This window comes from Urocampus carinirostris, chromosome 4 (assembly GCF_059441175.1).
Source record: "Urocampus carinirostris isolate Australia breed hairy pipefish chromosome 4, RoL_Ucar_1.0, whole genome shotgun sequence".
NCBI classification, from domain to species: Eukaryota; Metazoa; Chordata; class Actinopteri; order Syngnathiformes; family Syngnathidae; genus Urocampus; species Urocampus carinirostris.
The window spans coordinates 18191384-18214712 of record NC_142352.1 but is presented as its reverse complement, the minus strand read 5'-3'; the positions used below and the strand labels follow the sequence as shown (position 1 = coordinate 18214712).

The 23329-nt window shown below is 39.1% G+C and overlaps 1 protein-coding gene across 1 annotated transcript; it reads left to right on the top strand.

The window, feature by feature from the left end:
- Positions 1 to 763: 763 nt before the first annotated feature.
- LOC148367031 (uncharacterized) lies at positions 764 to 22447 on the top strand. The gene is made up of 4 exons (XM_088333340.1): positions 764 to 910; positions 993 to 1059; positions 3217 to 3456; positions 22173 to 22447. The coding sequence occupies exons 1-4, from the start codon at positions 764 to 766 to the stop codon at positions 22445 to 22447; spliced, it is 729 nt and encodes a 242-aa protein (XP_088189466.1).
- Positions 22448 to 23329: the final 882 nt, after the last annotated feature.

Here is a 23329-nt window from a genome sequence, read left to right as displayed (position 1 = left end):
ATCGATTCCATCTGTCCTGCCTTGACGGGTATCTTGCTGCAGTATCTGGTATCGATCCCGTCTGTCCCACCCTGTCCGGTGTCTTGCTCATGTATCCGGTATCAGGTATCGATCTTGTCTGTTCCGTCTTGTCCGGTATCTGCTCATGTATCCTGTATCTGGTATCGATCCCGTCTGTCCTGTCTGGTTTCGATCTCGTCTGCCTCTGGCTTCCTGTTTTTCCACGCCTGACTCCTGTCTCACTTCTTCCACCCAGCATTCGCCGAATCACTGGCGTTTGAGTTTACGCGCATGACTTCCCCATTCCTTTAAAATAAAGCTTGTGTGAAAACGTTACGCTTCTGGGTCCTCCGTCTGTTTGGGTTCTGACCGTAAAAAGATTTTTATTTATTTATTTATTCATTTTAATTTTTAAGTGTAATAATTCTCGTTTGAAAATGTATTGTTTCTTGGGAAAAATAAGAAAAAACATAATAAATCTAGCTGATGGTTGAAAGCATTTTGTTTCTAAAAATAAACTCTTTCAATAAAAAAAACAACTAAAAAAACAACTAGCTAAGACAATTATGCTGTTTTAAGTATATTTTTTCCCATTTTACTAAAAAAAAGCCAGATACAATTTTTAACACTCATATTTAAAATGTGCAAAATGTTCTCGTTTTAATCCTATGCTGTGGACAGTAGTTTGCTTAGCTCCGCTGACCTCTATTACTTGCCACATTTTTCTTCTATAGCTTTTAAATCTTTTTAAAAATGTAACAGGATGCGTTTGTGCCACTATGAAAGCAGAACAGATCTTGTCACAGGTGATGCAAGGGCGCAGAAGGAGGCCAACGAGAAAAAAAAGGAAGATGCTTCTGTCCGCCAGTCCCAGCTGTTTCCTGCAGAGGAAGCCCAGATGGAAGTTCAGGTCCTGCTGCCTGCCGCTGTCTGCTAACATCAGTTTAGCCGTTCTCGCCACGTGACACACAAGTGTGCACTTCTCTCTCAAGGCGGGCAATGTGGGAGGCCACTCTGCACCACAAGATCTGACTGGACCACAGAAGAAGCATGCAAAATGTTTGTTTCATTTAATTATTATCATTTTTTTGGACATCAAAGGAAGCATTTTAAGGTTGCATAGAGAAGAAAACATCAAAGGAAACCAAGAATAATACCACCGGGTTCCAAATTGGCAAAGACATGAAAGCATGAAGAGGACACAATCTTGTTCTTCCTCGTTTCGGAACATTACGTGGCCCCAGGTATCGTTTAGCGGGGGATCCTCCACAAGAAGGGGCTATAAAAAGATGGGGGAGAAAGCTGTGTGAGCACGTCTTATGTATTTTCGGAAAACACTTATGTTATTACTATGTTATTACAAGGTTGTTATTATTAGAGGTAGGGATCAAATGGGCTCGGTCAATCACTAAAGCATATGCCGTGTATAGGTAATTTTCATATATAAATTAGATGCTAATCTTAAAAAAAATTATGGAAGAATGTATTTAAAGATTCTGATCCTGTCAATGATTTATAAAGCCATATAGAAATCTAAATTCCTAGCAAATCACAATGACCCATCACTGGTGGGCTATTTTCAGAACCGATCCGCTGGCACCACGTTTTCGACCCCATATTTAGCAGGTGCTTTTCTGCAAAGATGGGTTGTTTTAACAAGACATCGCGATAACTTTTTATATAATGAGTGCAACATGATTATAATATTTTCCTGACTGACAAGAAACCACCAATTTTTACCCGACTGGAAATTAATATTGCTTATTGTAAGTATATTTTTTCTTGTTTCAAGACATTTTATCTTGTTTTTTCTTCTTAAAATAAGTGTATTTTTTTTCCTTAATGTTTTGTAGAAAACTGTCCTAGTCCTATTTATCCTATTTTAGGATATTTTTACTTTTTTATCTTAATTAAGAATAGTTGTACTTAACATAATGAAAATATTTCTTACAATAAACTGAATGATCTACCTCTAATCAAATCAACTTTCCACAAAAACAACAAAGCTCTGTACACAAATAAAACATAGTTAGCAAAAAACCCTAGAACATAGAATAATAAAAACACTTAAAGTTAAAAATAATAAAGTAATAAAACAGTTGTATGCTGGGTGAAAAGCTAAGGAATAAAAATGAGTTTCCAGACTGGTTTTTAAAATGGACAGTGAGGGATGATGTACAAGGCAAAAAGGACAGAACATGCTCTATCCCCTCTGAGTTAGTCCTTGGTACCTCCAGCAGTACTTTCTACCATTTTGCTAGAGAATATATTTTTTTCTGTAACCTACAAACAAACCGCAAAAAAAGAACTCATACCCAATTGGTAGGACACTTCATATTCATTTCAGTTTTAATTCGTTTCCTTTTTAAAGTATTTTTTTACAAAAATAAACAACAAAAAATGACCCATTAGACATGAAATTTAGCAAATTTAATGAATGATTTTTGTTGTTTTAGAATAGTTGTATCTTGTTTTTTTTAACAAAATAAAAGTAGTCATACTTAGAAACAAGCAAACCTCTTCTAGAATGATTTGCTCATCTGAAGTATTTTATTTTATAAATGTTGGGCATCTTCTAGAGAAATGTTTTTTTCTTGTTTATTGGAATAATTTTCTTATCTTAAAACAAAAATAAGATGTTAAAATGAAAAATATTACACCTAAAATGAAGCAGTAGTTTCTGTCAATGGGGATAGATTTTATTTTTACAGTGCACATTTAAGAAAAAAACATTTGAAAAGAGTTTTGTTGATTTAAGGCAAAATTATTTTAATTCGAGATATTTTTCAACCAAAAATTGTAACATTTAATGTTGGTTTTTGGAGTAATATAAGGAAAATTACAGTTAAAACAAGAAAAAATGAACAACAACTGATAAAACATCAGGCTTATCTTTAGTATGTTTCTCTAAATTTTGAGTTACTCCAAAAATATGATAATATGAGCTAAATACTCTGTCTAGGTAATAGTTTTGCTTATTTTTGAGGTCATTTTTTCATATCTGAAATATCTATTTTCTTTAACATATTTTTATAATCATAGAAAGTATCAATATTCTTATTTTACTATGAAAATTACATTAAATAAAAAAATCTGAACTCTTTTCTTGAATGTATTTTTCTTATGGAAAGAAAGTATCTTGAAAATTGTTTCAGAAATATATTTTTCTATTTCTAATCAAGTCAAGTCATATTTATTTGTATATTTCCTTTTCAGCTAATTGCAAAGAAGTGCTCTGGACCAAATCGACCATTAGGGCAGAAAAAGGACCAAGAAAGATGTCTGCCAGAGTCCATCAAGTGCCCAAGAAGAAGGTGAAGCAGAAACTGGCACAAACATCACTGGTCCCCACCGTGACCCTGGTCAGCCCTCGAGAGCTGAGGGCCAAAGACATTCTATGGCACAGAGGTCTTACTCCGAAGATGGGGCCACACTTCCAACTCCGAACCGGACAAGGTACTTGCCTTTTTTTCACATGACCACACATACCAAGTAAAACTCAACTTCTTCCCATCTGATATACATTATTGACAATATTGGGACATTTTTTTAAAATTATAATCCAATGCAGCTAACTAATTACCTGTTGAAAAATGTAATCAGTTTAGTTTTCAGATTACTTTCAATTGGTATTGGATTACTCAAATACCAAATATACTAATAAAAGACAGAATACATTGAGTATAAATCAAATTACAACATTTTCTTAAAGATAAATGATCAATGTAACCTTGAAAAAGAAGTGGAGGAAACCAAGATCAGGTAGTTTGCCTGTAGTTCAACAAAAAAGTGGTAACACTTTGACCACGTCGCACAGTTTAGTAAGCAAAAAATAAACCGTTATCTATCACGTGGCAGAAAAGCTATGCTTTGCTTTAGTTCACATTAAGAACACATCAAGAACCCAATATTGTTTTAAGCTCACAACATGTTCCCTTTCCAAATTTAATACACACTCTTGGATATTCTGTCATCTCTCTGCTATCCCTCTAGTGTCAGTAACAGTAATATTACGATAGACACAATTCATCTATGAGTTAATTATGTAGATGGAATTTAAGACACATGTGAATGAGTGCATTTAGTGAATAAATGGATGATTGAAAGAATGCTGTGGAAGAAGGCACATGGTCTCAGGCATTCAATTGCATTTATCATTTCATATCATGTTGTTTAATACGTTCATACTTGTTCTTTGGTGGTGTCTCATGAGTTGCAATTAAATAACATTGTACTATTTTTTATTTTTGCAATGCTTTTGGTCATATAGTCATGTTTTGTACTCAGGCACCTTGGGCAGCTCCGCAGATAGTGGGGTAAAGTGGGAGGAGGGACTTCCTTAATGTGCTGCTTGTGTGTCAAATAAATGAGACTGCGGAGAGAGAGGGGGCCCCTACTGAATAAAAATTATTATGAACCAGGAACGGAGACGGGAACCCAATTGCGTTAGTTTGTTAGTTTTATTTGAAAAGAGACGTAAGCTGGCACCCACGATCCAGTGATCGTTGATTGTGGTGAGCAGGTCGTTCAGGACGCAGAAGTGGCACATTTCTGGCGAGCGATAGCAGTGTCGAAGAGGGAAAAGTAGGTCGGGTTACCGGGGCACAGGAGCAGAGACGTGAACGGAAACATGTCAAAGCCGGGAACCGTACGGAAGTCAAAAACAGAGAGTCAGGTACGGAAGGCTTGCCTTAGCGGCAGCTGAAAGTCCGCAACAATCGGACGCCGGTACCAGGGAGTCGGGGGGTTTAAAAAGTTGGCAAGGAGCCAATCAGCGACCAGGGCTGTTGGCGCCACCGGGGCAGCCGCAGGTGCCCCGAATCAGTAATCATGACAAAAATAATAAAAAGAGTTAAAACTACCCCACACTAGACTTTGATATCACTGTTGTGTGCAACATAAAAATGCTTTTAAAGAAAATCCTGCAAAGTAATGCTTATTTTTTAATAAAATATACCTGTAGTTCAATGATTATGAGCTAAGGCATTCCAAAACCCAGTTCCAGAGGTGAAAACAATAAAGAAAATTATTTTGAGATACTTGCCTCGCCCTTAGGGCCCGGTCACACAGCCTTTCACGGGCGTATCGAGGCTGAATCACGGCCAGAAATTTCTGCCCGTGAAGCAGACGCTGTTGGATGCTTTGAGATCGCGATACAGACGAGATACAGCAGTGCTTTACACGCGGCAAGAAATTCACCGCGGGCGGCACACGTGGTACACACGAGATAATGACGCGGTACAGACGCGGAACGACGTGCTACGGCCGCGGCCAGGGCGTGGTTACACGCGGGTTGGACGCAAAATTTTAGCAGGTAATCGCGGGTGGAACACGGTCATAGCACGTTTGTTCTGCGCCTGTATCGCGGTGTTATCACGTGAATTACCGTGTGTAACGCATGTGACGGTCAAACGCCTTTCTCCGCGTATATACAGCGCGATTTGCCGAGCACACGTCAGTTGTGCTCGAGACGTCAAGGGGTGAACATGGATCCCCGTCACCGTAGTGACCTCGTCTTAATCCACTTTTATTTCTTGACATTTTTTTTCATTTCATAACAAGATAATGAAATAAAAATGAAAAACTATTACAATAATAACATATTGGCTTCTTCTTCGGTGCCATAGCTTGAAATCTTGATCTTCACGGGACTGTGTCTTGAGCGGTTATGATTTCTACAGCCCGGCTCGGCAGCTTTTATACCCGTGGTCCACACGCGGAAAAGACGTGGAACTGACGCGATGAGGAAGCGGAACAGTCGCCGGCGTCTGTTTTGCCGGCGTACCACGGATAAACAGCGGGTTAGCCAATTTTGCGCATTTTCTACCGCGGGCAACCACGGGCAAAAAAAAAAATCGCAAAATTTTACCCGCGATACAGACGCAAAAGGCTGTGTGACCGGGCCCTTAGAAGATTTATTTACTTTCATTGTATTATTCCTAATGATTGACCCGATCGTTGATTGGTTACCGATATATTCTTCAGCAGGGGTAACACTGTGTATGCTTTGGTGAGTTGGATCCCATAAACACTAAGGTCATGGGGGCACCGTTTTCTTGTTTTCGTGTGATCGGCAAATGTGTTGACCACTGTACTATGAAAACATGTGCCTTCTTTGCATTTCTTTATTATCTGGCGCTTTGTTTCCACTGTTGTCACCATGCTTTAGCATCAGTGCAGGTCTTGGGACCCATAACTTTAATTAAAGTTTATTACACAAGATTGAGAACTAAAAGAATGGTGGCAGATAGAGCATTGGGGGAAGGTGTTTGTTTAACCAGGCATTTTCTTGATGTCATTACACTCACCAATAGCAGACCAGCATCTTATATGACGAGACCAATAGCTAACATCTTAGAGACGTAGCTCGCCATGAACACGGCAATGCTTAAATTTGTATGTTTGAGACACATGAAATGTGTTGTTATAATCATATAGTTGGGACAATGCCGTAGCAAGGGGCGGAAAAAACACAGAATTCTACCATCTAACGAAAAACACCATAAACTAAGCCCGCTGTATCCCGGCGTCTACTATAATTGATTCTGTAATACACCAAATGGTGTCTTGAATTCAAAACGCCTGGGTTCACTTAAACCAGCAAAGGATTGTCCAATTAGAATACGACTCCCGATTCGAGAATCCTAATTTGACAGAGCCCGAATATGTCACGAGTCGAATCCAGATACGGTCCTAATACCCGGTGTTGCGAATTACCTGCAGCGTTTGCCATTTCTTGCCAGTAATGAGCTTTGTGAACATTGCGCTGATAAGGCTGTTATAATTAGGCTTAGTCATAAGCATCCTTCTGTAATTCACTGATAATAAAAAAAAACGGTTATAACTATAGTGTCACCGCTCCCGTGCACTCGGGAAACTAGAAATGGACGCCAAGGAGCTCAACCTAGATGGAGGACTGATCTTGCCATATGTAGAAATAAATGTAAAAATAACAGTTGCCGACAAATATACACTATATGAATACATCCATCCATCAATTATCTGCAGCGCTTGTCCTCAGTAGGGTCGCGGGGGTGCTGGAGCCCATCCCAGCTGTCTTTGGGCAGTAAGACAGGGGACATCCTGAACTGGTTGCCAGCCAGTCGCAGGACACACAGAGACAGACAACCAATCACTTGCTCATTAAGACCTTGGGACAATTTAGACCGGCCAATTAAGCTTTAATGCATGTTTTTTGGGATGTGGGTGGCAACCGGAGCGCCCAGAAGAAACCCACTCAAGCACGGGGAGAACATGCAAACTCCAGGTTGGATCTCATGACCTCAGAATTGTGCTGGGGACGCCCTAAACACTCAGCCGCCGTCCGCCTTCGTATGAATACATGTACCCCTAAATTAATAACCTAATACCTACATAAATATATGACATAAATGCAATATATTAATCTATTTATGTGTTTTGTCGTTTATTTGGGTATTTCTTTCATCATGTCTTTCATCACTTATTTTCTCATGTATTTTGTCATGCACTATGTTGCATATTCTTTCTCAACAATATGTTAAATAAATGATGGGGCAGGGTTAAACCGGCATATCTTTTCACCTGTAGTTGATTAGTTCATCACTGATCAGCCAATAGGTGAAAAGCTCTGGCGACGGCCATTTGAACTGCATTTAATCATGACAAAATACACAAAAATTACACGCCAAAAAAATTCCACATGATACACCACAAAATGTCCGAATAAATATGCGAAAAAATTCAAGACCAAGTACTCAAGCAGATATGCAACCAAATACACGACCAAATACATAATACAAATAAGTACCAAATACAAAATAAGTACTTAAATAAAAGATACCAAAACACTCAGCAATCAATTCAACAAAGTACGTGACAAAATCCAAGACATATGTCAAAATACACTACAAAATACTTGACAAAATAAATGATGAAATAAATAATGAATTAAATACAGACATAAATGATGAAATACACAACCAAAACACGACCAAATGCAAAACAAAATAATTACATAGATAAATGACAAAATAAGATACACAAAAAATACACGCCAAAATATTCCAATAAATACACAGACAAAAAAAATACTTGACAAAATACAAAACCCGACGAAATACCCGATAAAATACCTGACAAAATACCCAACAAAATACCCGACAAAATACCCGACAAAATACATGACAAATGTCGGAAAAAAAAACTGAACAAATGTCGAAATAAAAATAAAAATTAATACATAAATAAATGTCAAACGAAACACACAATAAAATACCCGAAAAAGTAAATACTGAAATTCATATTTGACCAAATGAATGACAGTCTGCACGACAAGATGAATACCGAAATAAATAAATGACAATATACCCGACGGATTACGCGACAAAATACACAACAAAGTAAATGGCGAAAAAAAACGTATAAATAAATGACAAAAAAAAAAACAATAAGGGACAAAACGCATGTATACAAAAATAATAAATAAATTGAATAAATGACAAAATGAATGGCAAAAATACAACAAAATATATCATAATATGAATAAATGACAAAATACATAATGGACTACACGATAAAATACGTGACAAAATATGTGACAAAATACATTACAAAATACACAACAAAGTTAATGCCAAAATAAAAAAAAATATATAAATACATACATAAATAAAGGACAAAATACATGAAGGAATGAATATTGAAATAAACTAAAAAATAAAACAATAAATGAATGACAAAATACAAAACAAAATAGTTGCTGAAATAAAGACCAAAACAAAAAAATATATAAGAAAATGAAAAAATACGTAATAAAATTGATAATGAATTGAATTATTTGCATGTATGTCATATATTCAGGTACTATGTGTTTCTTGGCATGGTTGTATCGGTCCTTTATATACCTGTGCTGGTGCGAGTGCGTGAGGCGTTCTGAGCTGCAGTTTGGGCTTCCTGTTGTGGAGCAGATGTCGGGCGGCTCAGGCACATCTGCGACCGCCGATAACGGCGGCGCTAAGAATATGTCGCCGTGCCGCCTCGTCTTCCTTATCAGCCCCGAACAGCTTTGTGCCGCGCGCACACGCACGTCTTTGCAATAAGGAAGTGCCACCCAGCAGGGCCCATACAGGAAGGAAGGCCATGAGAAAGACGGCTCGTCCGCAAAAAGGAGACAAACTGAATAAAAGAGCTTTTAGGGCCACTGTGAATCTCCTACAGATTGTTAAATCTTGTCAAAATGATCAAGAGTTTCTTAATCCTGCGCTTGCGATAATCCTGGCTAGCTACGAATAAGCTTTTTTTTTCCTCATTCAAGTCCTTTTCTGGATATAACTTCCACAAAAAATACCTTCTTACCTCATTTGCAGAATAGTTCACTCATTATAGGTAGCACGGAGTAAAAATTAAGTATCTGACCTCTTAAGACTATTGTGCGTTGAGTACGTCTTTATTACACATCTTTTTATTTCGATGTCTATTTATTTATTTATTTGTGTATTTTTGATGGAACCATCGTATTGAATTATTTATTAATGCATCTTTTATCGAGCCCTTTATTAAATGTATGCTTATGTTTTTATGGACCTTATTTTAAATGATTTAATTTTCATTTTGTACTTTTTCATCCATCGAGTTCATCATTGATTGTAAATAATGTAATGCCCCTCGATATGATCCATGATGCATTCAGTCGCTGATTAAGTCTGGTTGCAAATTTAATAACTAATTAGCGAGAGGTATAAACATTCACACAAGAGCTACTGTTCAGACTCACTTCAAAGCACAAAAGTTTTGAAGTTTACATTCACAGTGTTACACTAACATATGGAAGCTCATTAAACAATTTATGTTAACTGTTGAGGCAGTTCAGAATTAAAATCCACAAAACAAACTGTAGACACCTGAAAACGCCTGCCGGGGACCCAGAGCAATTTGATTGGGATAGCGGTAGAGGTGGGCGGATCTTTGCACACATAGCGCATTTGCCTAAATACATCCGTATCCTTCTGCTTGCAGTATTTTGTGACATTTTTTAAAAAAGAACTCTGCTCACAGTTAAGTTTGAAACAATAACTTATGATGAAGATGATGATATTAAGTAACTGATGAAGAGAAACATCCATCGATCCATTATCTGCACCGCTTATCCTCAGTAGGGTCGCAGGGGTGCTGGAGCCCATCCCAGCTATCTTCGGACACCCTGAACTGGTGGCCAGCCAGTTGCAGGGCAGACAGAGACAGACAACTCGCCAGCTCATTCTAACCTAGGGACATTTTGGACCGGCCAATTAACCTGACATGCATGTTTTTGAAATGTGTGGGGAAACCGGAGTGCCCGGAGGGAACCCACCCAAGCACTGGAGAACATGCAAACTCCACACAGGAAGGTTCAAACTCTCGACCTCAGAACTGTGCCGCACACGCGCTAACCACTGCGCTGAAGAGAAACACATTTTAAATAATACATTTGTTGATATGTGACGCAGGTTCTGGGATTATTATTATTCCAAAGATTTTATCAAATCATCAAACAATGAAATAAAATGTGCTGAGGAATTAGATTTTGTCTAATTTTGGTGTTTTATATTCAATTCTGTCTACAAATACATTGTATGGCATGGCTCTCAGAACATAAACAAAAAAAATCAAAATTTTTGAGTCAATAAGCTTCCTGAGCCGTGGTACTAGAGACGATGTACTTGCCACTGGACAGAAATCAAACTTGAATTCTATAATATGATTTTATTTGTTTTACCTTTTCAGAAGACACCATTTTATTTTGTTAATACACACTACATTTTATTGCTGTTTTTGTTTTTTCAGATAAGAGGCGCATTATGCACATTCCCTTTTAGTGTTGTTTTTTTTTTTTTCGAATCCTCAAAATAAAAAAACATTTAAAAAACGATTTCTTTATTCTATATCTTTTAACTATTTATGTTGTAATATGAGCAAAGTTGGGGCGGTATCCTTCAAGAGATCACACTCAACAGGATAGCAGATTAATATGGCTAACATAGATACATACAGTATGTGTTTTTAGAAAGCTTTTCGTTTTTTGCGGCGTCAGGAAAAAATTGTTTTTTAGTATTTTTGGTCTAATATGGTTCTTTCAACCTTTCGGGTTGCTGACCCCTGCTCTAGGCTGAAAGCAGCGGACAAAACCTTTTCCCACTTGCTAAAGACTTGTTCTCCTCAAAGTTGTTCAACCTTTCACTATTAAATCAACACAATGTACTGCTACAATTCCTTGTGCAGCTTCTTTCTTCAAGTTTAAAAACTGTTACCGCGATTGCTGTGGTGAAATACCGCCCCCCTAGACAGTCATACTTTGTGACACTGGTGATCTTTCTCAAAGCCAGCTTGTAGGAGTTCAGATGCCAACTAGTAATTCTGCTGAGTAAACCAACAACTTTCTAAAAAGGATTTTACAGGCCACGGCCTTCAAAAATTTTTGTGAACGCTGTTCGGTAGATTTCTGTGCCTCACAGAAACTAATGGCTAGAAGGTGATTGGTTAAATACCTAAATATAAAAGCACATATCTGAAAGCAGAACATCAACGCAATAAAAGGAAGCGGACAAACAGTTCCGAATCATTTAATAATTACTTATGAACATAATATAGTTAACATCACATGATTCTGATGTTTTTCAGGCCAGCAGAGAAGGCCTTGCGAGCCCTCGCGGCCCAGCACTGCCTTTACTTCACTTAATCACCAAATCTGGGATACACAATCCGGGAAAAAAAGATCTGACAGAAGCTCAGTTTAGTTAGGAACAAGAGAATACTTTGGGGTGGGGGGGTGAGAAGGACAAGATGTTGTGCCTCTGCTTGTGTGTGTGTGTGTGTGTGTGTGTGTGTGTGTGTGTGTGTGTGTGTGTGTGTGTGTGTGTGTGTGTGTGTGTGTGTGTGTGTGTGTGTGTGTGTGATGAAGAAAGGCGAAGTTGTGGTGGTGGTGGGGGGCAATATATTCTGTGTATTTTTTCAGCACTAGCTTTGTGGTTTGCACGAGGAACAGATGTTCACAAGTTGATAGAGTAGCTGCTTTCCCCCCATTCGCTATCTCTCTTATGGCAGCACCGCCAACTGTCTGAGCGTATGCATGCAAGCGCATACGTGCACGCACACCTCACCTGAAAATATCCCAGCGAGTTTCATATATAATTTATGCATTGTAAATTCACCTCTCCAAAGTCATTGTAAGGAGATGCGTGGACAATTCACGGCAGTGTTTCTCAACTGATGGGTGAGGGCATAAAAGCGGGTCGCGGACCCGTTTTCATTGGGTCTAAGGCCTTTGCCCTGGCAAAATAGTGCTAAAAAGAAAAAAAAAATCTTAGGGGCAATTACACAGTATTTGGCTAATATACCTTGCCCGAGTTCAATCGATCAATCGGCACTGTCCCAATCGGTGATGTGGTGCTCGAAATGCCCATCATTTGTGTTTGTAAAACATATCACTTTAATTAAATGTATTTCTTTTTAACTGGAATTTGTTATTTCATAACACTAAATCTTCCTGGCCCCCTTTTTAAGATTTTCACTTAATATTTGTCCCCAGGTCTTTTTCCCCAAATAGTCACTTGTAACTTTCGATGGCTTTTTTGGCCTTCCTTTCACAAATTTTACTTTGAATTGAAACTTTATTCTCTTATATTATCCTATTTTTTGGCTCCCCTTGCACAATTTTCATTTTAAATGAAAATTGTATTTCTTGTATTATTGTCCCCGTTATCCACTGAATCACTTCTAAAAGAAAAATCGCCTTGGTCTGAAATGGTTGTTTTATTTTGAAAAACCTTTTTGAGGATGTTGACTGCGCGACACCTTGTTATGCTGTGCAATTTATGCCAGCTATGCGGTCATCTGTATCATGTACAGTAACATATATTGGATCGTAATCATTGTTGAGTTCTTCTTGCAAAAAAAGGTCAAATGAAAGAAAGCAGAAAAAAACTAAGAAAAAGGCAAAAATAAGAAAGAAAATAGACAGGTTTTTGTATTGAGGGCCAACAAATGTCAGCTCGCTGTAGGTGGTCCTCATCGTATGCCAAATAAATACACATTTTCCACCGTTTGAGCGGGACCACATCTCATTGTATTGTGATTTATTTTGTTTTATTTCCCTTTTCTGTCTATAATAATGGCTCCCAAGAAAGTTAGTGATATGGGGTAAGAAAAGTTAAAAACAATAACAAGTGTCTGCCAGTGAAGCATTGCTTAAAGGTAAAGGAAATTGTTTAAATAGGTTACAGGGCTTTTTCACAAGTATTTTGATTTTAACTCTTAACAAGGTACTGTGTATTATTTTTGGGTATGAACTTCTGTAAGTATCTGGCTATTTTGAAGCAGTTTGAGGAGGTCTCTTACTGTATATGCGATTATAACTTGAAGTCATTTTGGTTTTGCTGGTCATTTTGTTGTTTCGAAAAAATATTCTATTATCTCTGCTTTTAAACATACAATCCTTTTTTTGGATACATTTGAGAAGTAGAATTATTTTCTTGATATTGCGTTATAAAATAAATAAATACTTTGGATTAAAAATAAATAAATAAATGAAATACGTAAGAAATATATAAAATAGATACTTAAAATGGGTGACTATTTGTTCGATAGGACAATTTCGCTTGTTTTTAGATATTTTTTAATATTATTTTATTGTCAGAGACAGTTTCTTCCCAAGGGTCATCCTGAGAAAATGTATATTTAAATTGAGAAAATGATTTTAAAAATACAATTAAAATAAGTAATATTTTCTGATAGTAAGGTAATTTATTTTAGTATTTTATACACAGAAATTGATATAAAATGAGCAAAAATGTAAAGATGAGATTTTTTTCAAAGTTTTGGGGATTTTTATATTAATGGTAAATTTAATGGACAATTATTTTAAACCCACAAATCTCACTCCCATAAGGACATTCCTCAATAAAGACCCCATCATCCCTCCCTTGTTTTGGATGGAGTGTCCCTCTCCAGAATAATTTTACCTTTCTTTTCCAGCATCTTACCTGTGCACGGCTATCTTAAATGGGTGCTTCATCAGTGTGTGTCTTGCAGCGGCGAGTGTATGAAAACACAAAGCTTTCGACACTCCTTTTAGTTGGCTCCGAGGTCTTATCTCGTCTCAACACTCCAGCCTAGGACCGCCATTATAAGAACGGATTTATAATGTAGGGCAACACAAACTTGTCTTGCTTTTAACACACAAACAGACGACAACCATAAAAAGCTCATTGTCCCACCTTTGCATATCGGAAAGTCCTCAACCGTCAAGAAGATACTGTCTATTTATAATAAAGACGTGAGAATAATCATTAAGAGCAATCCTTCGTTTGTCATGATAATCGGGGACTAGAAACCCCATGATATGCTAACATCTGTAAAGTAACCCCTCGATTTTTCAGCATGCGCTCTGCAGGCTCCAGCTCGCAACCATAGTCGACCGGGGATAATGGATCACAGTAGCATGGGTGTTCATCCGCACATGATGAATTTTCTGTCAGCCCCTGTTCTCAAAAATAGTCGACTGGGGATAATGGATTTCTGAGAAAACAGGGCAGTTCATTTTATGCGGGCAATGGCATGCTTAAGCGAGCAGAATAGAAAAAAAAACGCTCTGCCAGCTCCTTAGAGATAGTCAAAGGAGGATAATGGAACGTGACCACTCAGTGCTGCCCATTTTAGGCGTAAAGAACGAAAAATACTACCATGTATAACACCAATTTTCTCTCTCGGCCCACGCTCTCCGTAATAGTAAACTCGGGATAATGGATCACAGCCTAAACTACAGTTCATTTTAGGCAGACCACTATGGCTCAGCAGCCCAAACCGAGAAATAAATGCGCTCTGCCAGACCCTGCTTGGGGCAATAGTCAACCGGAGATAACAAATCGCACAACCATGGATTTTATTTCCTGGTAAAAGTGTTATCTGCTCGTCCGTCCTTGAAAAAGTATGAGTATAACAATATAAATTGGGGAAAATGGATCACAGTGCAGTTCATTTTAGGCGGATATAGTGACCCAAAAAAGGTCCCAAAAAAGGAAGCCCTGACAGTGTCCCCTTAGAGCAGTGGTTCCAAAAGTGGGCGGTAGAAAGATCGGGGGGAGGGAGGGAAGCGCTAGTGATAGACTGGGGAGACAAGGGGGGCGCCAGCCTTCAAAAGTTTGGGAGCCATTGTCTTAGAGCAATGTGCGATTGGGGATATTGGATACTGTCCACACAAGTGCAATTCAATTTTTGATGGACCGAACCGCAAAATAGACCTGCCAGGCTCAACAAAGTTGCACTCTGCCAGCTCCTGCTCACATCAATACGCAATCAGGGATAATGTATTGTGGTATATTTATTTTTACCTGTGATGCACTTCTCTTTAAGATATCTTAGTTTATTATAAGGATATTTTTCCTCATTTAATTCTTATTTTAATTATCATTAAAAAATATAAAAAAAATTAAATGCGCAACATTTTTTGCCAAAAGGAGTTTTTTTTTGCAACGTCAAAGGTCCCCAGTTCCATTCTTCACTTGCCCAAGACACACCACTGGAAATTGAAGCCTCTAAGGTGGCCCGCGGGCTGGATCAGGCCCGCTAAGGGATTGAATCCGGCCCGCGAGACAATGTTTAGAGAAGCGCAAGAGAAAATCAAGCTGCAGGTTGAAATATGTCCAGTTGATGTTGCCAAAGCCAGGTGCCTCTCACAAAGACGCTTTACTTGTATCTCTCTCTCTCTCTCTCTCTCTCTCTCTTTCTTTCTCTCTCTCTCTCTCTCTCTCTCTCTCTCTCTCTCTCTCTCTCTCTCTCTCTTTCTTTCTCTCTCTCTCTCTCTCCCTCTCTCTTTTTCCTCCCTTTTTCTCTCACTCTCTGTCTTTCTCTCTCTCTCTCTCACTATCAGTGTCGCTCTTTTTCTCTTTCTGTGTTTCTCTTTGTCTCTTTGTCCCTCTGTATAATTTTACCTTCTCTTGCTCTCTTCCTCTTTTCATTTTCTCTCTCTTTTCTCTCTTTCTCTCTCTCTTGCTTTTCCCTTCTCTCTTTCACCCCTTTGCCCTTCTCTTCTTCACTCTTTTTCTCTTTCTATTTCTCTTTGGATTTATTTATCTCTTTTTCTTTCATTCCCCCTCTCACCATTTCTCTTTTTATTTCTGTTGTTCCCAGTGTTCTCTCTCTTTCTCTCTCCCTCTCTCTCTATCCCTCTCTCTTTCTTTCTTTCTCTCTCTCTCTCTCTCTCTCTCTCTCTCTCTCTCTCTCTTTCTCTCTCTTTCTCCCTTTCTCTCTTTCTTTGTCCAACCCTCTCCCTTTTTCTCTTCCTCTCGTTATTATTTCTTTTTCTTTCTCTCTAATTTTCTAGTCCGGTCCCCAAGTTAAAATGAGTTTGACACCCCTGCTCTAAGCCCTTAGTAGTTAAGGGATCCAACCAACCAAGTGCAAAATGAGTCTAGAAATATATTGAAATTGGAAAAATAACTCTTGAAATTAGCATATATGTTTGATATGCCAGATAATTTTCCTTACGGTAATATTTCAAATTACACTGCATACTTTATTGTCTGTCTCTGTGTGTGTGTGTCTCTGTGACTGGCTGGTAACCAGTTCAGGATTTCCCCTGTCCACTGCCCGAAGATGGCTGGGATAGGCTGCAGCACCCCTGCGACCCTACTGAGGATGAGCGGAGCAGACAATGGAATGGACTTAACACTATAAAAACATAAGAACAAAATCTTACTCCACTGGTATTTTTTGCTTAATTTAAAATAATCACCCCTAAAATAAGAAAATTATCTAGCATATGGTGGACAATTTTGCCCATTTCAAGACATATTTTATAAATAAAGATATATAAAATGCTAAAAAAGGAAATATTACTTATTTTAGGTATAGATTTAAATTTCTTAGACTCAATCACGTAACGTTTCTCACTAGTTTATTGAGATATAGAGCAAAGGCAGCGCCAGTGATCCGGTGCTCACTGGACGCGGGAAGCAATCCGCTCACGGGATCAGAGCGTGTTCCGAATGTGGGAGATCATAGCGTAGTTGGGGGCGGCAGTAGCTCAGGAGGTAGGTCGCTCGTCTTGGGATCAAGGGATCCCAGTTCGAATCCCGGCTTGTACGTGTTACAGGTCGAAGAGTCCTTGGGTAAGACACTGAACCCCTAATACCCCCAATAAGCAGGTTAGGGTCTTACATGGCTGCAATACAAGGCCGCTATTGGGAAATGTGAAGCACACTGTAAAGCGCTTTGGGAAGTCTCATCTCTCATCTCATCTCATTAGCTACACCGGTTATCCTAAGTAGGGTCGCGGGGGTGCTGGAGCCCATCTCAGCAATCATTGGGCAGTGGGCAGGGGACACCCTGAACTGGTTGCCAGCCAATCGCAGGGCACACGGGGACAGACAACTCACTCGCTCATTCGAACCTAGGGACAATTTGGAGCGGCCAATTCACCTGAAATGCATGTTTTTGGAATGTGGGAGGAAACCGGAGTGCCCGGAGGAAACCCACGCAAGCACGGGGAGAACATACAAACTCCGCACAGGAAGTCTGGAGCTGGATTTGTACCCACGCAGGAGGTTCCCAAGACATGAAGTGTGCCGCACATGCGATAACCACTGCGCCGCCGTGCTTTGGGAAGTCATTGACTTGAAAAGCGCTATATAAATGCAGATCATTTCATTTAATTTCATAGTTAGATGGAAAAACAGGTCGTTAGCCAGGACGGGAGATCAAAACTTGGTCGAGGTCAAAAGACGGGTTGTAGCCGGAGACAAACGGGGAAATCAGGAACGGACGGGAGGAAAACGGGTGAAAACCGGGACCGACGGTAGTCAGAGTAAAAAATGCTTTCCTTATGAAAAGAGAGGTTCGCTGACGGACTGACAACAGGCGAGTGAAAAGACTGAGGTTAAGTAGGACAGGGAACTAATCAGGAAGCCAGCAGCAACTGGCGCCAAACGAACGGGCACAGGTGAAGTCAATCAGTCATCATGACACACTTATTTTAAGTATTTTTTTTCTCTAGTCGAGACAAAACTAAAATAAAATAATAGAATAAAATCTATTTTTGTCAGGGCTCAAAAAGATAAAATGGTTTTGTGTTATCGGTTACATCAGATGGACATGTATTAAATACGGACTTCACATTTTATTCCATAAAAGCTTTTTATGCTCTCATCCATTTTCCATTTTATTGTTACTCTTTACTGGGCTGGGTCGTCTTTGTTGCCTACTTTAATCAGCATCCTGTAATATCACACTATCTATTTTCCGATGAGTTTATCTTTACACGCTGTTGTCTATTTATTATTGCTTTTTCTTTTTTAATTTACTGCTTAACCTTCAATTTGAAAGCAGCTCCATCTGTGGCTGTGTTTTGCTACAAGCTATTGTATTCTTATCTTCAATGCTCTGGCAATTAAGCATTCAAAAGGAATCATATTTCTAAAAACATATTGTACATTCTTACCCAATTGGTATAAAAAAGTACTTATATAACGTAAACCTGTTCTTATTTTAAGTTTGAATAGGGATTGTAATATTAAAATGTGTCGTTGGATGTATAGTGGAGATTATATGATTTCTTCATGTATATTAATGTTATTTCAGTCATTTATGATTTCTTAATTTAGCATTTGTTTAAGTCATAAATACTTGACTTCTTGTTGTTTATTCAAACATTAATGTTGTTGTTTCAACTGTGTTTTATTTTGGAGACACAAAAGGGCCTTGAATAATATTAAGACTTGTTAGAATAGTTTAAACAAAGGGTTGAGTGGAAATTTCCACTATCACTGTACTTTATGTTTCGTTTATCTCAAAGTTTCAGTTTCCCAGATTGCCCTTTCAAAATAAGAGTGCTTGTTTGCCAATTCCAATTGCCTTTGGTCTAGTTTTTACTCTGGACTGCCATTCCAGCATAAAAGTAATCGTCAGCCATTTGTAATCCCCAATTGTGAATTTTACAGCTGTTGTTCCGTACTTTTGTGCTCGGGATATTCTGTAGTAAAATCCCCAAAGGAACTGCCACAGGCACTTTAAAAATGACTGACAGGCTCATGAGAAAATGTATATTTAAATTGAGCAAAAGGATCTCATCTCGTACATTGTAGATCATTTTGCTTGTTTTGATTTTTTTTTCTAAATGTTAGAAAATAGTTCATAAAATGGGGAAAATAATCTTCCACCTGCTTGATAAGGCAATTTTCTTATTTCATCTATTCATATTTTTTATAAACGTCTATTTTGGATACATTATTAACTCTGTCGTAGATTCAATGTCCTGAGGTGACCCAGGGGCAAATAAATTTATTTTTTATGATTACATTAACAGCCACCTCAGACCGTATATTTTTAGTTCATATCAGTGGCTGCAAATGGTGACAAATTATGCTTAATTGCGCATTAAATTTAATTCCATATCGTACTCGTAAAAGATTGCAATTTATGTGGCGCTATACAATATTCTCCAGTAAGAATCCTCTACCTTTCCTCATTGGCCGCTCACAAAGACAATACACACACAAAAAAAAATGTGACGAGGGACAGTAGACAATGCTGACACAATCATGACCCCCTCCCACCCTCGTCCTCTTTCGTGTTCACAGAACAAATAGAAGCAGCTTGTAAAGTACACATGGACAGCTGCTCGCCCTCAACTCCGTTCTCACCAGCCACAAACACAAAAATTGCTTTTATATCCAGCCAGAAACCGATCTGGCTAAATAATCCACGTGAATTGGGAACGTCCTTTTTTTTCTCCCCGAAATGGCCCACTTTTGATTACAAGTAAGTATGGTGCCAGGATTTAGACTGTACACAGTGGGGATACTGAAGGATGCAAAGGATTCATGCAGATATGTAGTTATATATCATTGAAGAACAACATTGACGTGCTAACACTAAGAGTCAGTGATACTGTTTTCATGCAGGCAAAAGTTCAATTGGGATCAGACGTCTTATTTCTGGGGAAATCCAAATTACCAGTTATCATTTACATGTTAGTCCATATACCGTAATCCCTCACTTCTTTGCAGTCTCAGAGCATTGAAGGCTGAAAAATATTCCGCCATCCATTATCCTCGATCACATGTTGCAGAGGCAGGCAGTGCACATTTTTTGTCGGGCCTGTTGGCTCTTTTTTGTCGTTTTGCCCACCCAAAAGAGAACTGCACTTTTGGGACCATGATTCCTGGTTGCATATTGCTGCTAGCAAAGAGCAGGCAGAGCACAATTTTGTCAGGCCTGGTGGTTCATTTTTTGTTTCAGGCCACTCTAGTGTTCAACTGTGGTCTATCTGAAATGAAATGCACTTTTTTGGCCGGAATCCATTGCTCCTTGCTTGTTGGCCTGCCTAAAATAAACTACACCATTTTGCCCGCAATCCAGTATCTTCAGATGAATATTGCTGAGAGGGGTGGCACATAAAGCAAATTTGTATCTTCCCTTGTGGCACTTTTTTACCGTTCATTCTGCCTGAAATGAACAGCACTCGTGCTACTGTGATCCCATATTAGTGCAGGCAAGATTGGCTGAAGAGACCCTTGTTGGTAGGTGCTAAGTTAATGCTGTTGTGGCCCCCAAAATTAAATTTGCGCTTGAGGCCGCGATCCCCTATCAATGGTTGAGTATTGTTAAGAACAGTTGCCAGAAAAGCATTTTTGTTTTGGTCCAGACCGCTGAAGCATGCTATTGTGGCCCACCTGAAATAACTGAACTGGTCTGGCCAAAGTCAAGTCAAGTCAAGTCAAGTCATTTTTATTTGTATAGCCCTTAATCACAAATAGTCTCAAAGGGCTTCACAAGTTATTACACATAAGAAGTTTAGGTTATTCGTATGCCATAGAGTAGAAGTGAGTTTTAAGCTTGGATTTAAACATTTCCACTGAGGTTGCAGATCGGACCTCAGGGGAAGAGCATTCCACAACACCGGTGCCCGGATGGAGAACGCTCTCGAACCAGCGGAACACTTCTTGGCTCTTGGGATCACCAGGAAACCGGCGCTCTCGGAACGAAGGCTTCGGGCCGAACATAGGGGCAAATCAGATCTGAAAGATATGAGGGGGAAAGTCCATGTATGATTTTGTATAGTAATAGGAGAACCTTAAAATCGCATCTTAGGCTAACAGGGAGCCAATGCAGGTTAGCCAAAATTGGGGTGATGTGATCGTACTTTTTTGTCCTAGTTAAAAGCCTCGCTGCAGCATTTTGTACCAGCTGAAGACTCTTGAGTCTGGTCATCGGAAGACCGGAAAGTAGTGCATTACAGTAATCGAGACGGGAGGTAACAAACGCGTGAATTATGATTTCCGCATCCGACTGAGAAAGTATAGGACGAATTTTAGCAATAAGTAAATTTCCTTGTTCCATTTTGGGCTGTCTAAAATGGACTGCACTATTTAGGCCACAATCCATTATCCCTGGTCAACTTTTGCTAAAATCAGCTGCCGAAGAAACAAATTTGTGTCATGTATGGCAGATTTTTTTTTTCTGTTCTCTCTGCCTAAAATGAACTGCACTTGCGAAGCCGTGATCCATTATCCTGAGTCCCGTATTAGTGCAAGCGGCAATTGGAAGAACAAATTTTTGTTGAGAGGCATGCGGTTCTCGGCTGCCTAACACTAAATTCGCCGTTGTGGCGCAATCCATTATCCCTGGTTGACTTTTACTAAGTGTAGGGGCTAGCACAGCACATTTTTGGGAGGTTTTGGCTGCTGAAGTTTGCCATTGTAGCCCGCATAAATGAACTGCACTGTTTTGGCTGCGATCCGTTTTCCTAGTTAACTGATGCTGAGAGCACGGGCCAAGAGAGCACATTTCTGTCACGCCTGGCGGCTTTTTTTCCGTTCTTTCCTCCTAAATATATTCTTTAGACTTAATTAAAATAAACTGGCAATAGTCAGTTTCTAATTGGATCATTGCCTCTATGTAAAAGTATCCCTCTATAAAGTTTGTAACCCGGTGATCAAACAAACCAAAAAAAAATCATTTTTATTTAACCTTGGCAACAAAAGTAAGATCACCCCTAAAAAATGAAACACATGGATTTACTTTACGGAGAATTGGATAGGACAAAATCAACATGATCATTAAATTTCCTGTATGTAGCCTGTTAAAGGAATAAGTTTGAATACTTGGTGGTTGCCCAGGAGACAAGCTGTTTATGAAACTTTTCTTCATTAAAATTCCAGTCAACGGCGCTCTCTCGCTGGTCTGCATTTTCTACGGTTTACCGTCTGGACTTGTGTTTTGGAACATCGTAAAGTCGAGCGGCGTGCGCCTGAGTGATGGAAAGGTTGTGGACGGAGGTTGCATCCCAAAAAAGGTGACAGCTTTGAGACGGACGGGATGCTGTTCTCCTCGGGAACCGCGTCACTCAAACTGTCAGCTCGTCTCATTCTTCTTAATTTGGCCTTTTGTTGAGAGGTCAGCAGGTGAGCGTCGGCGCTCCGTGTGGCCGCTCTGATAAACTGCACAATGGAATGACAACTTAATAAAGGCCGGGAGCCTCTTTCTAGATATTATTTCCTGATAATGGAAACCCTAATATTATATAGAGGAGAACCCCAGATACGGCGTCACCGACATTTTCACTTTACGGTGCGGGATGAGATGTTTTTGGGGGGCCCTCTTACCAAAGGTTAATAAAATGGATTTTTTTCTTCATTCATAATGTTATTAATCCTATGCACTTTGATCTCACATAAGTAGCACTCTGCATATCATGGGTATTTGATGTGTTGCCCACGGACACCAGCTAGCCTGCTGAGACCACCTGGGTATCAGGGGTCATCGCGATTTTTTTTGTTGCCCACGGACACCGGCTAGCCTGCTGAGACCACCTGGGTATCAGGGGTCAACGCGATTTTCAAAGAAATGTGATTTTTAACTGGCATGTTTTGTAGTAGTTGACTGAGCCTTTTTTTCATCTAATGCTACATCTTGGTAATAACATTGTAACAATAATAGTAGTCTGTACAGCCCTTCGAGACTTCTTGTGACTAAGGGCTATACAAATAAACATGACTTGATTTGACTTGACTCTTTTCTGCATTTTCCCCACAATACAACATCAGCAACAATTTATTTTGCTTGCCCAAAAATTTTAACTTTGCGGTGATCGTGCATACGAAGGTACGTCTATAAGATCCCTGTCGGCTATCGGTCGACTTCATATAAAACGCTGGTCTGCTTTCGGTTTGTGTCACGGCATTGTGAAAATGCTGATATGCTTTTTGCTGAACTCCCACCCATAATACCTTTCTCTTTCTTCATTCAGTTCAGAATCCCGTGTGCTTGATAAAGACTTGTGGAGTCAGCAATAAAATACTGTATTTTTGTACATATT

What these genes read in the sequence shown, in the direction of transcription:
- LOC148367031 (XM_088333340.1), top strand. Translation starts at nt 764, where the DNA reads ATGCGTTTGTGCCACTATGAAAGCAGAACAGATCTTGTCACAGGTGAT. An exon ending in AAGCCCAGATGGAAGTTCAG is followed by an intron (nt 911 to 992) that starts GTCCTGCTGCCT and finishes TTCTCTCTCAAG; the next exon opens with GCGGGCAATGTGGGAGGCCA. An exon ending in CCAACTCCGAACCGGACAAG is followed by an intron (nt 3,457 to 22,172) that starts GTACTTGCCTTT and finishes TTAAAATTCCAG; the next exon opens with TCAACGGCGCTCTCTCGCTG.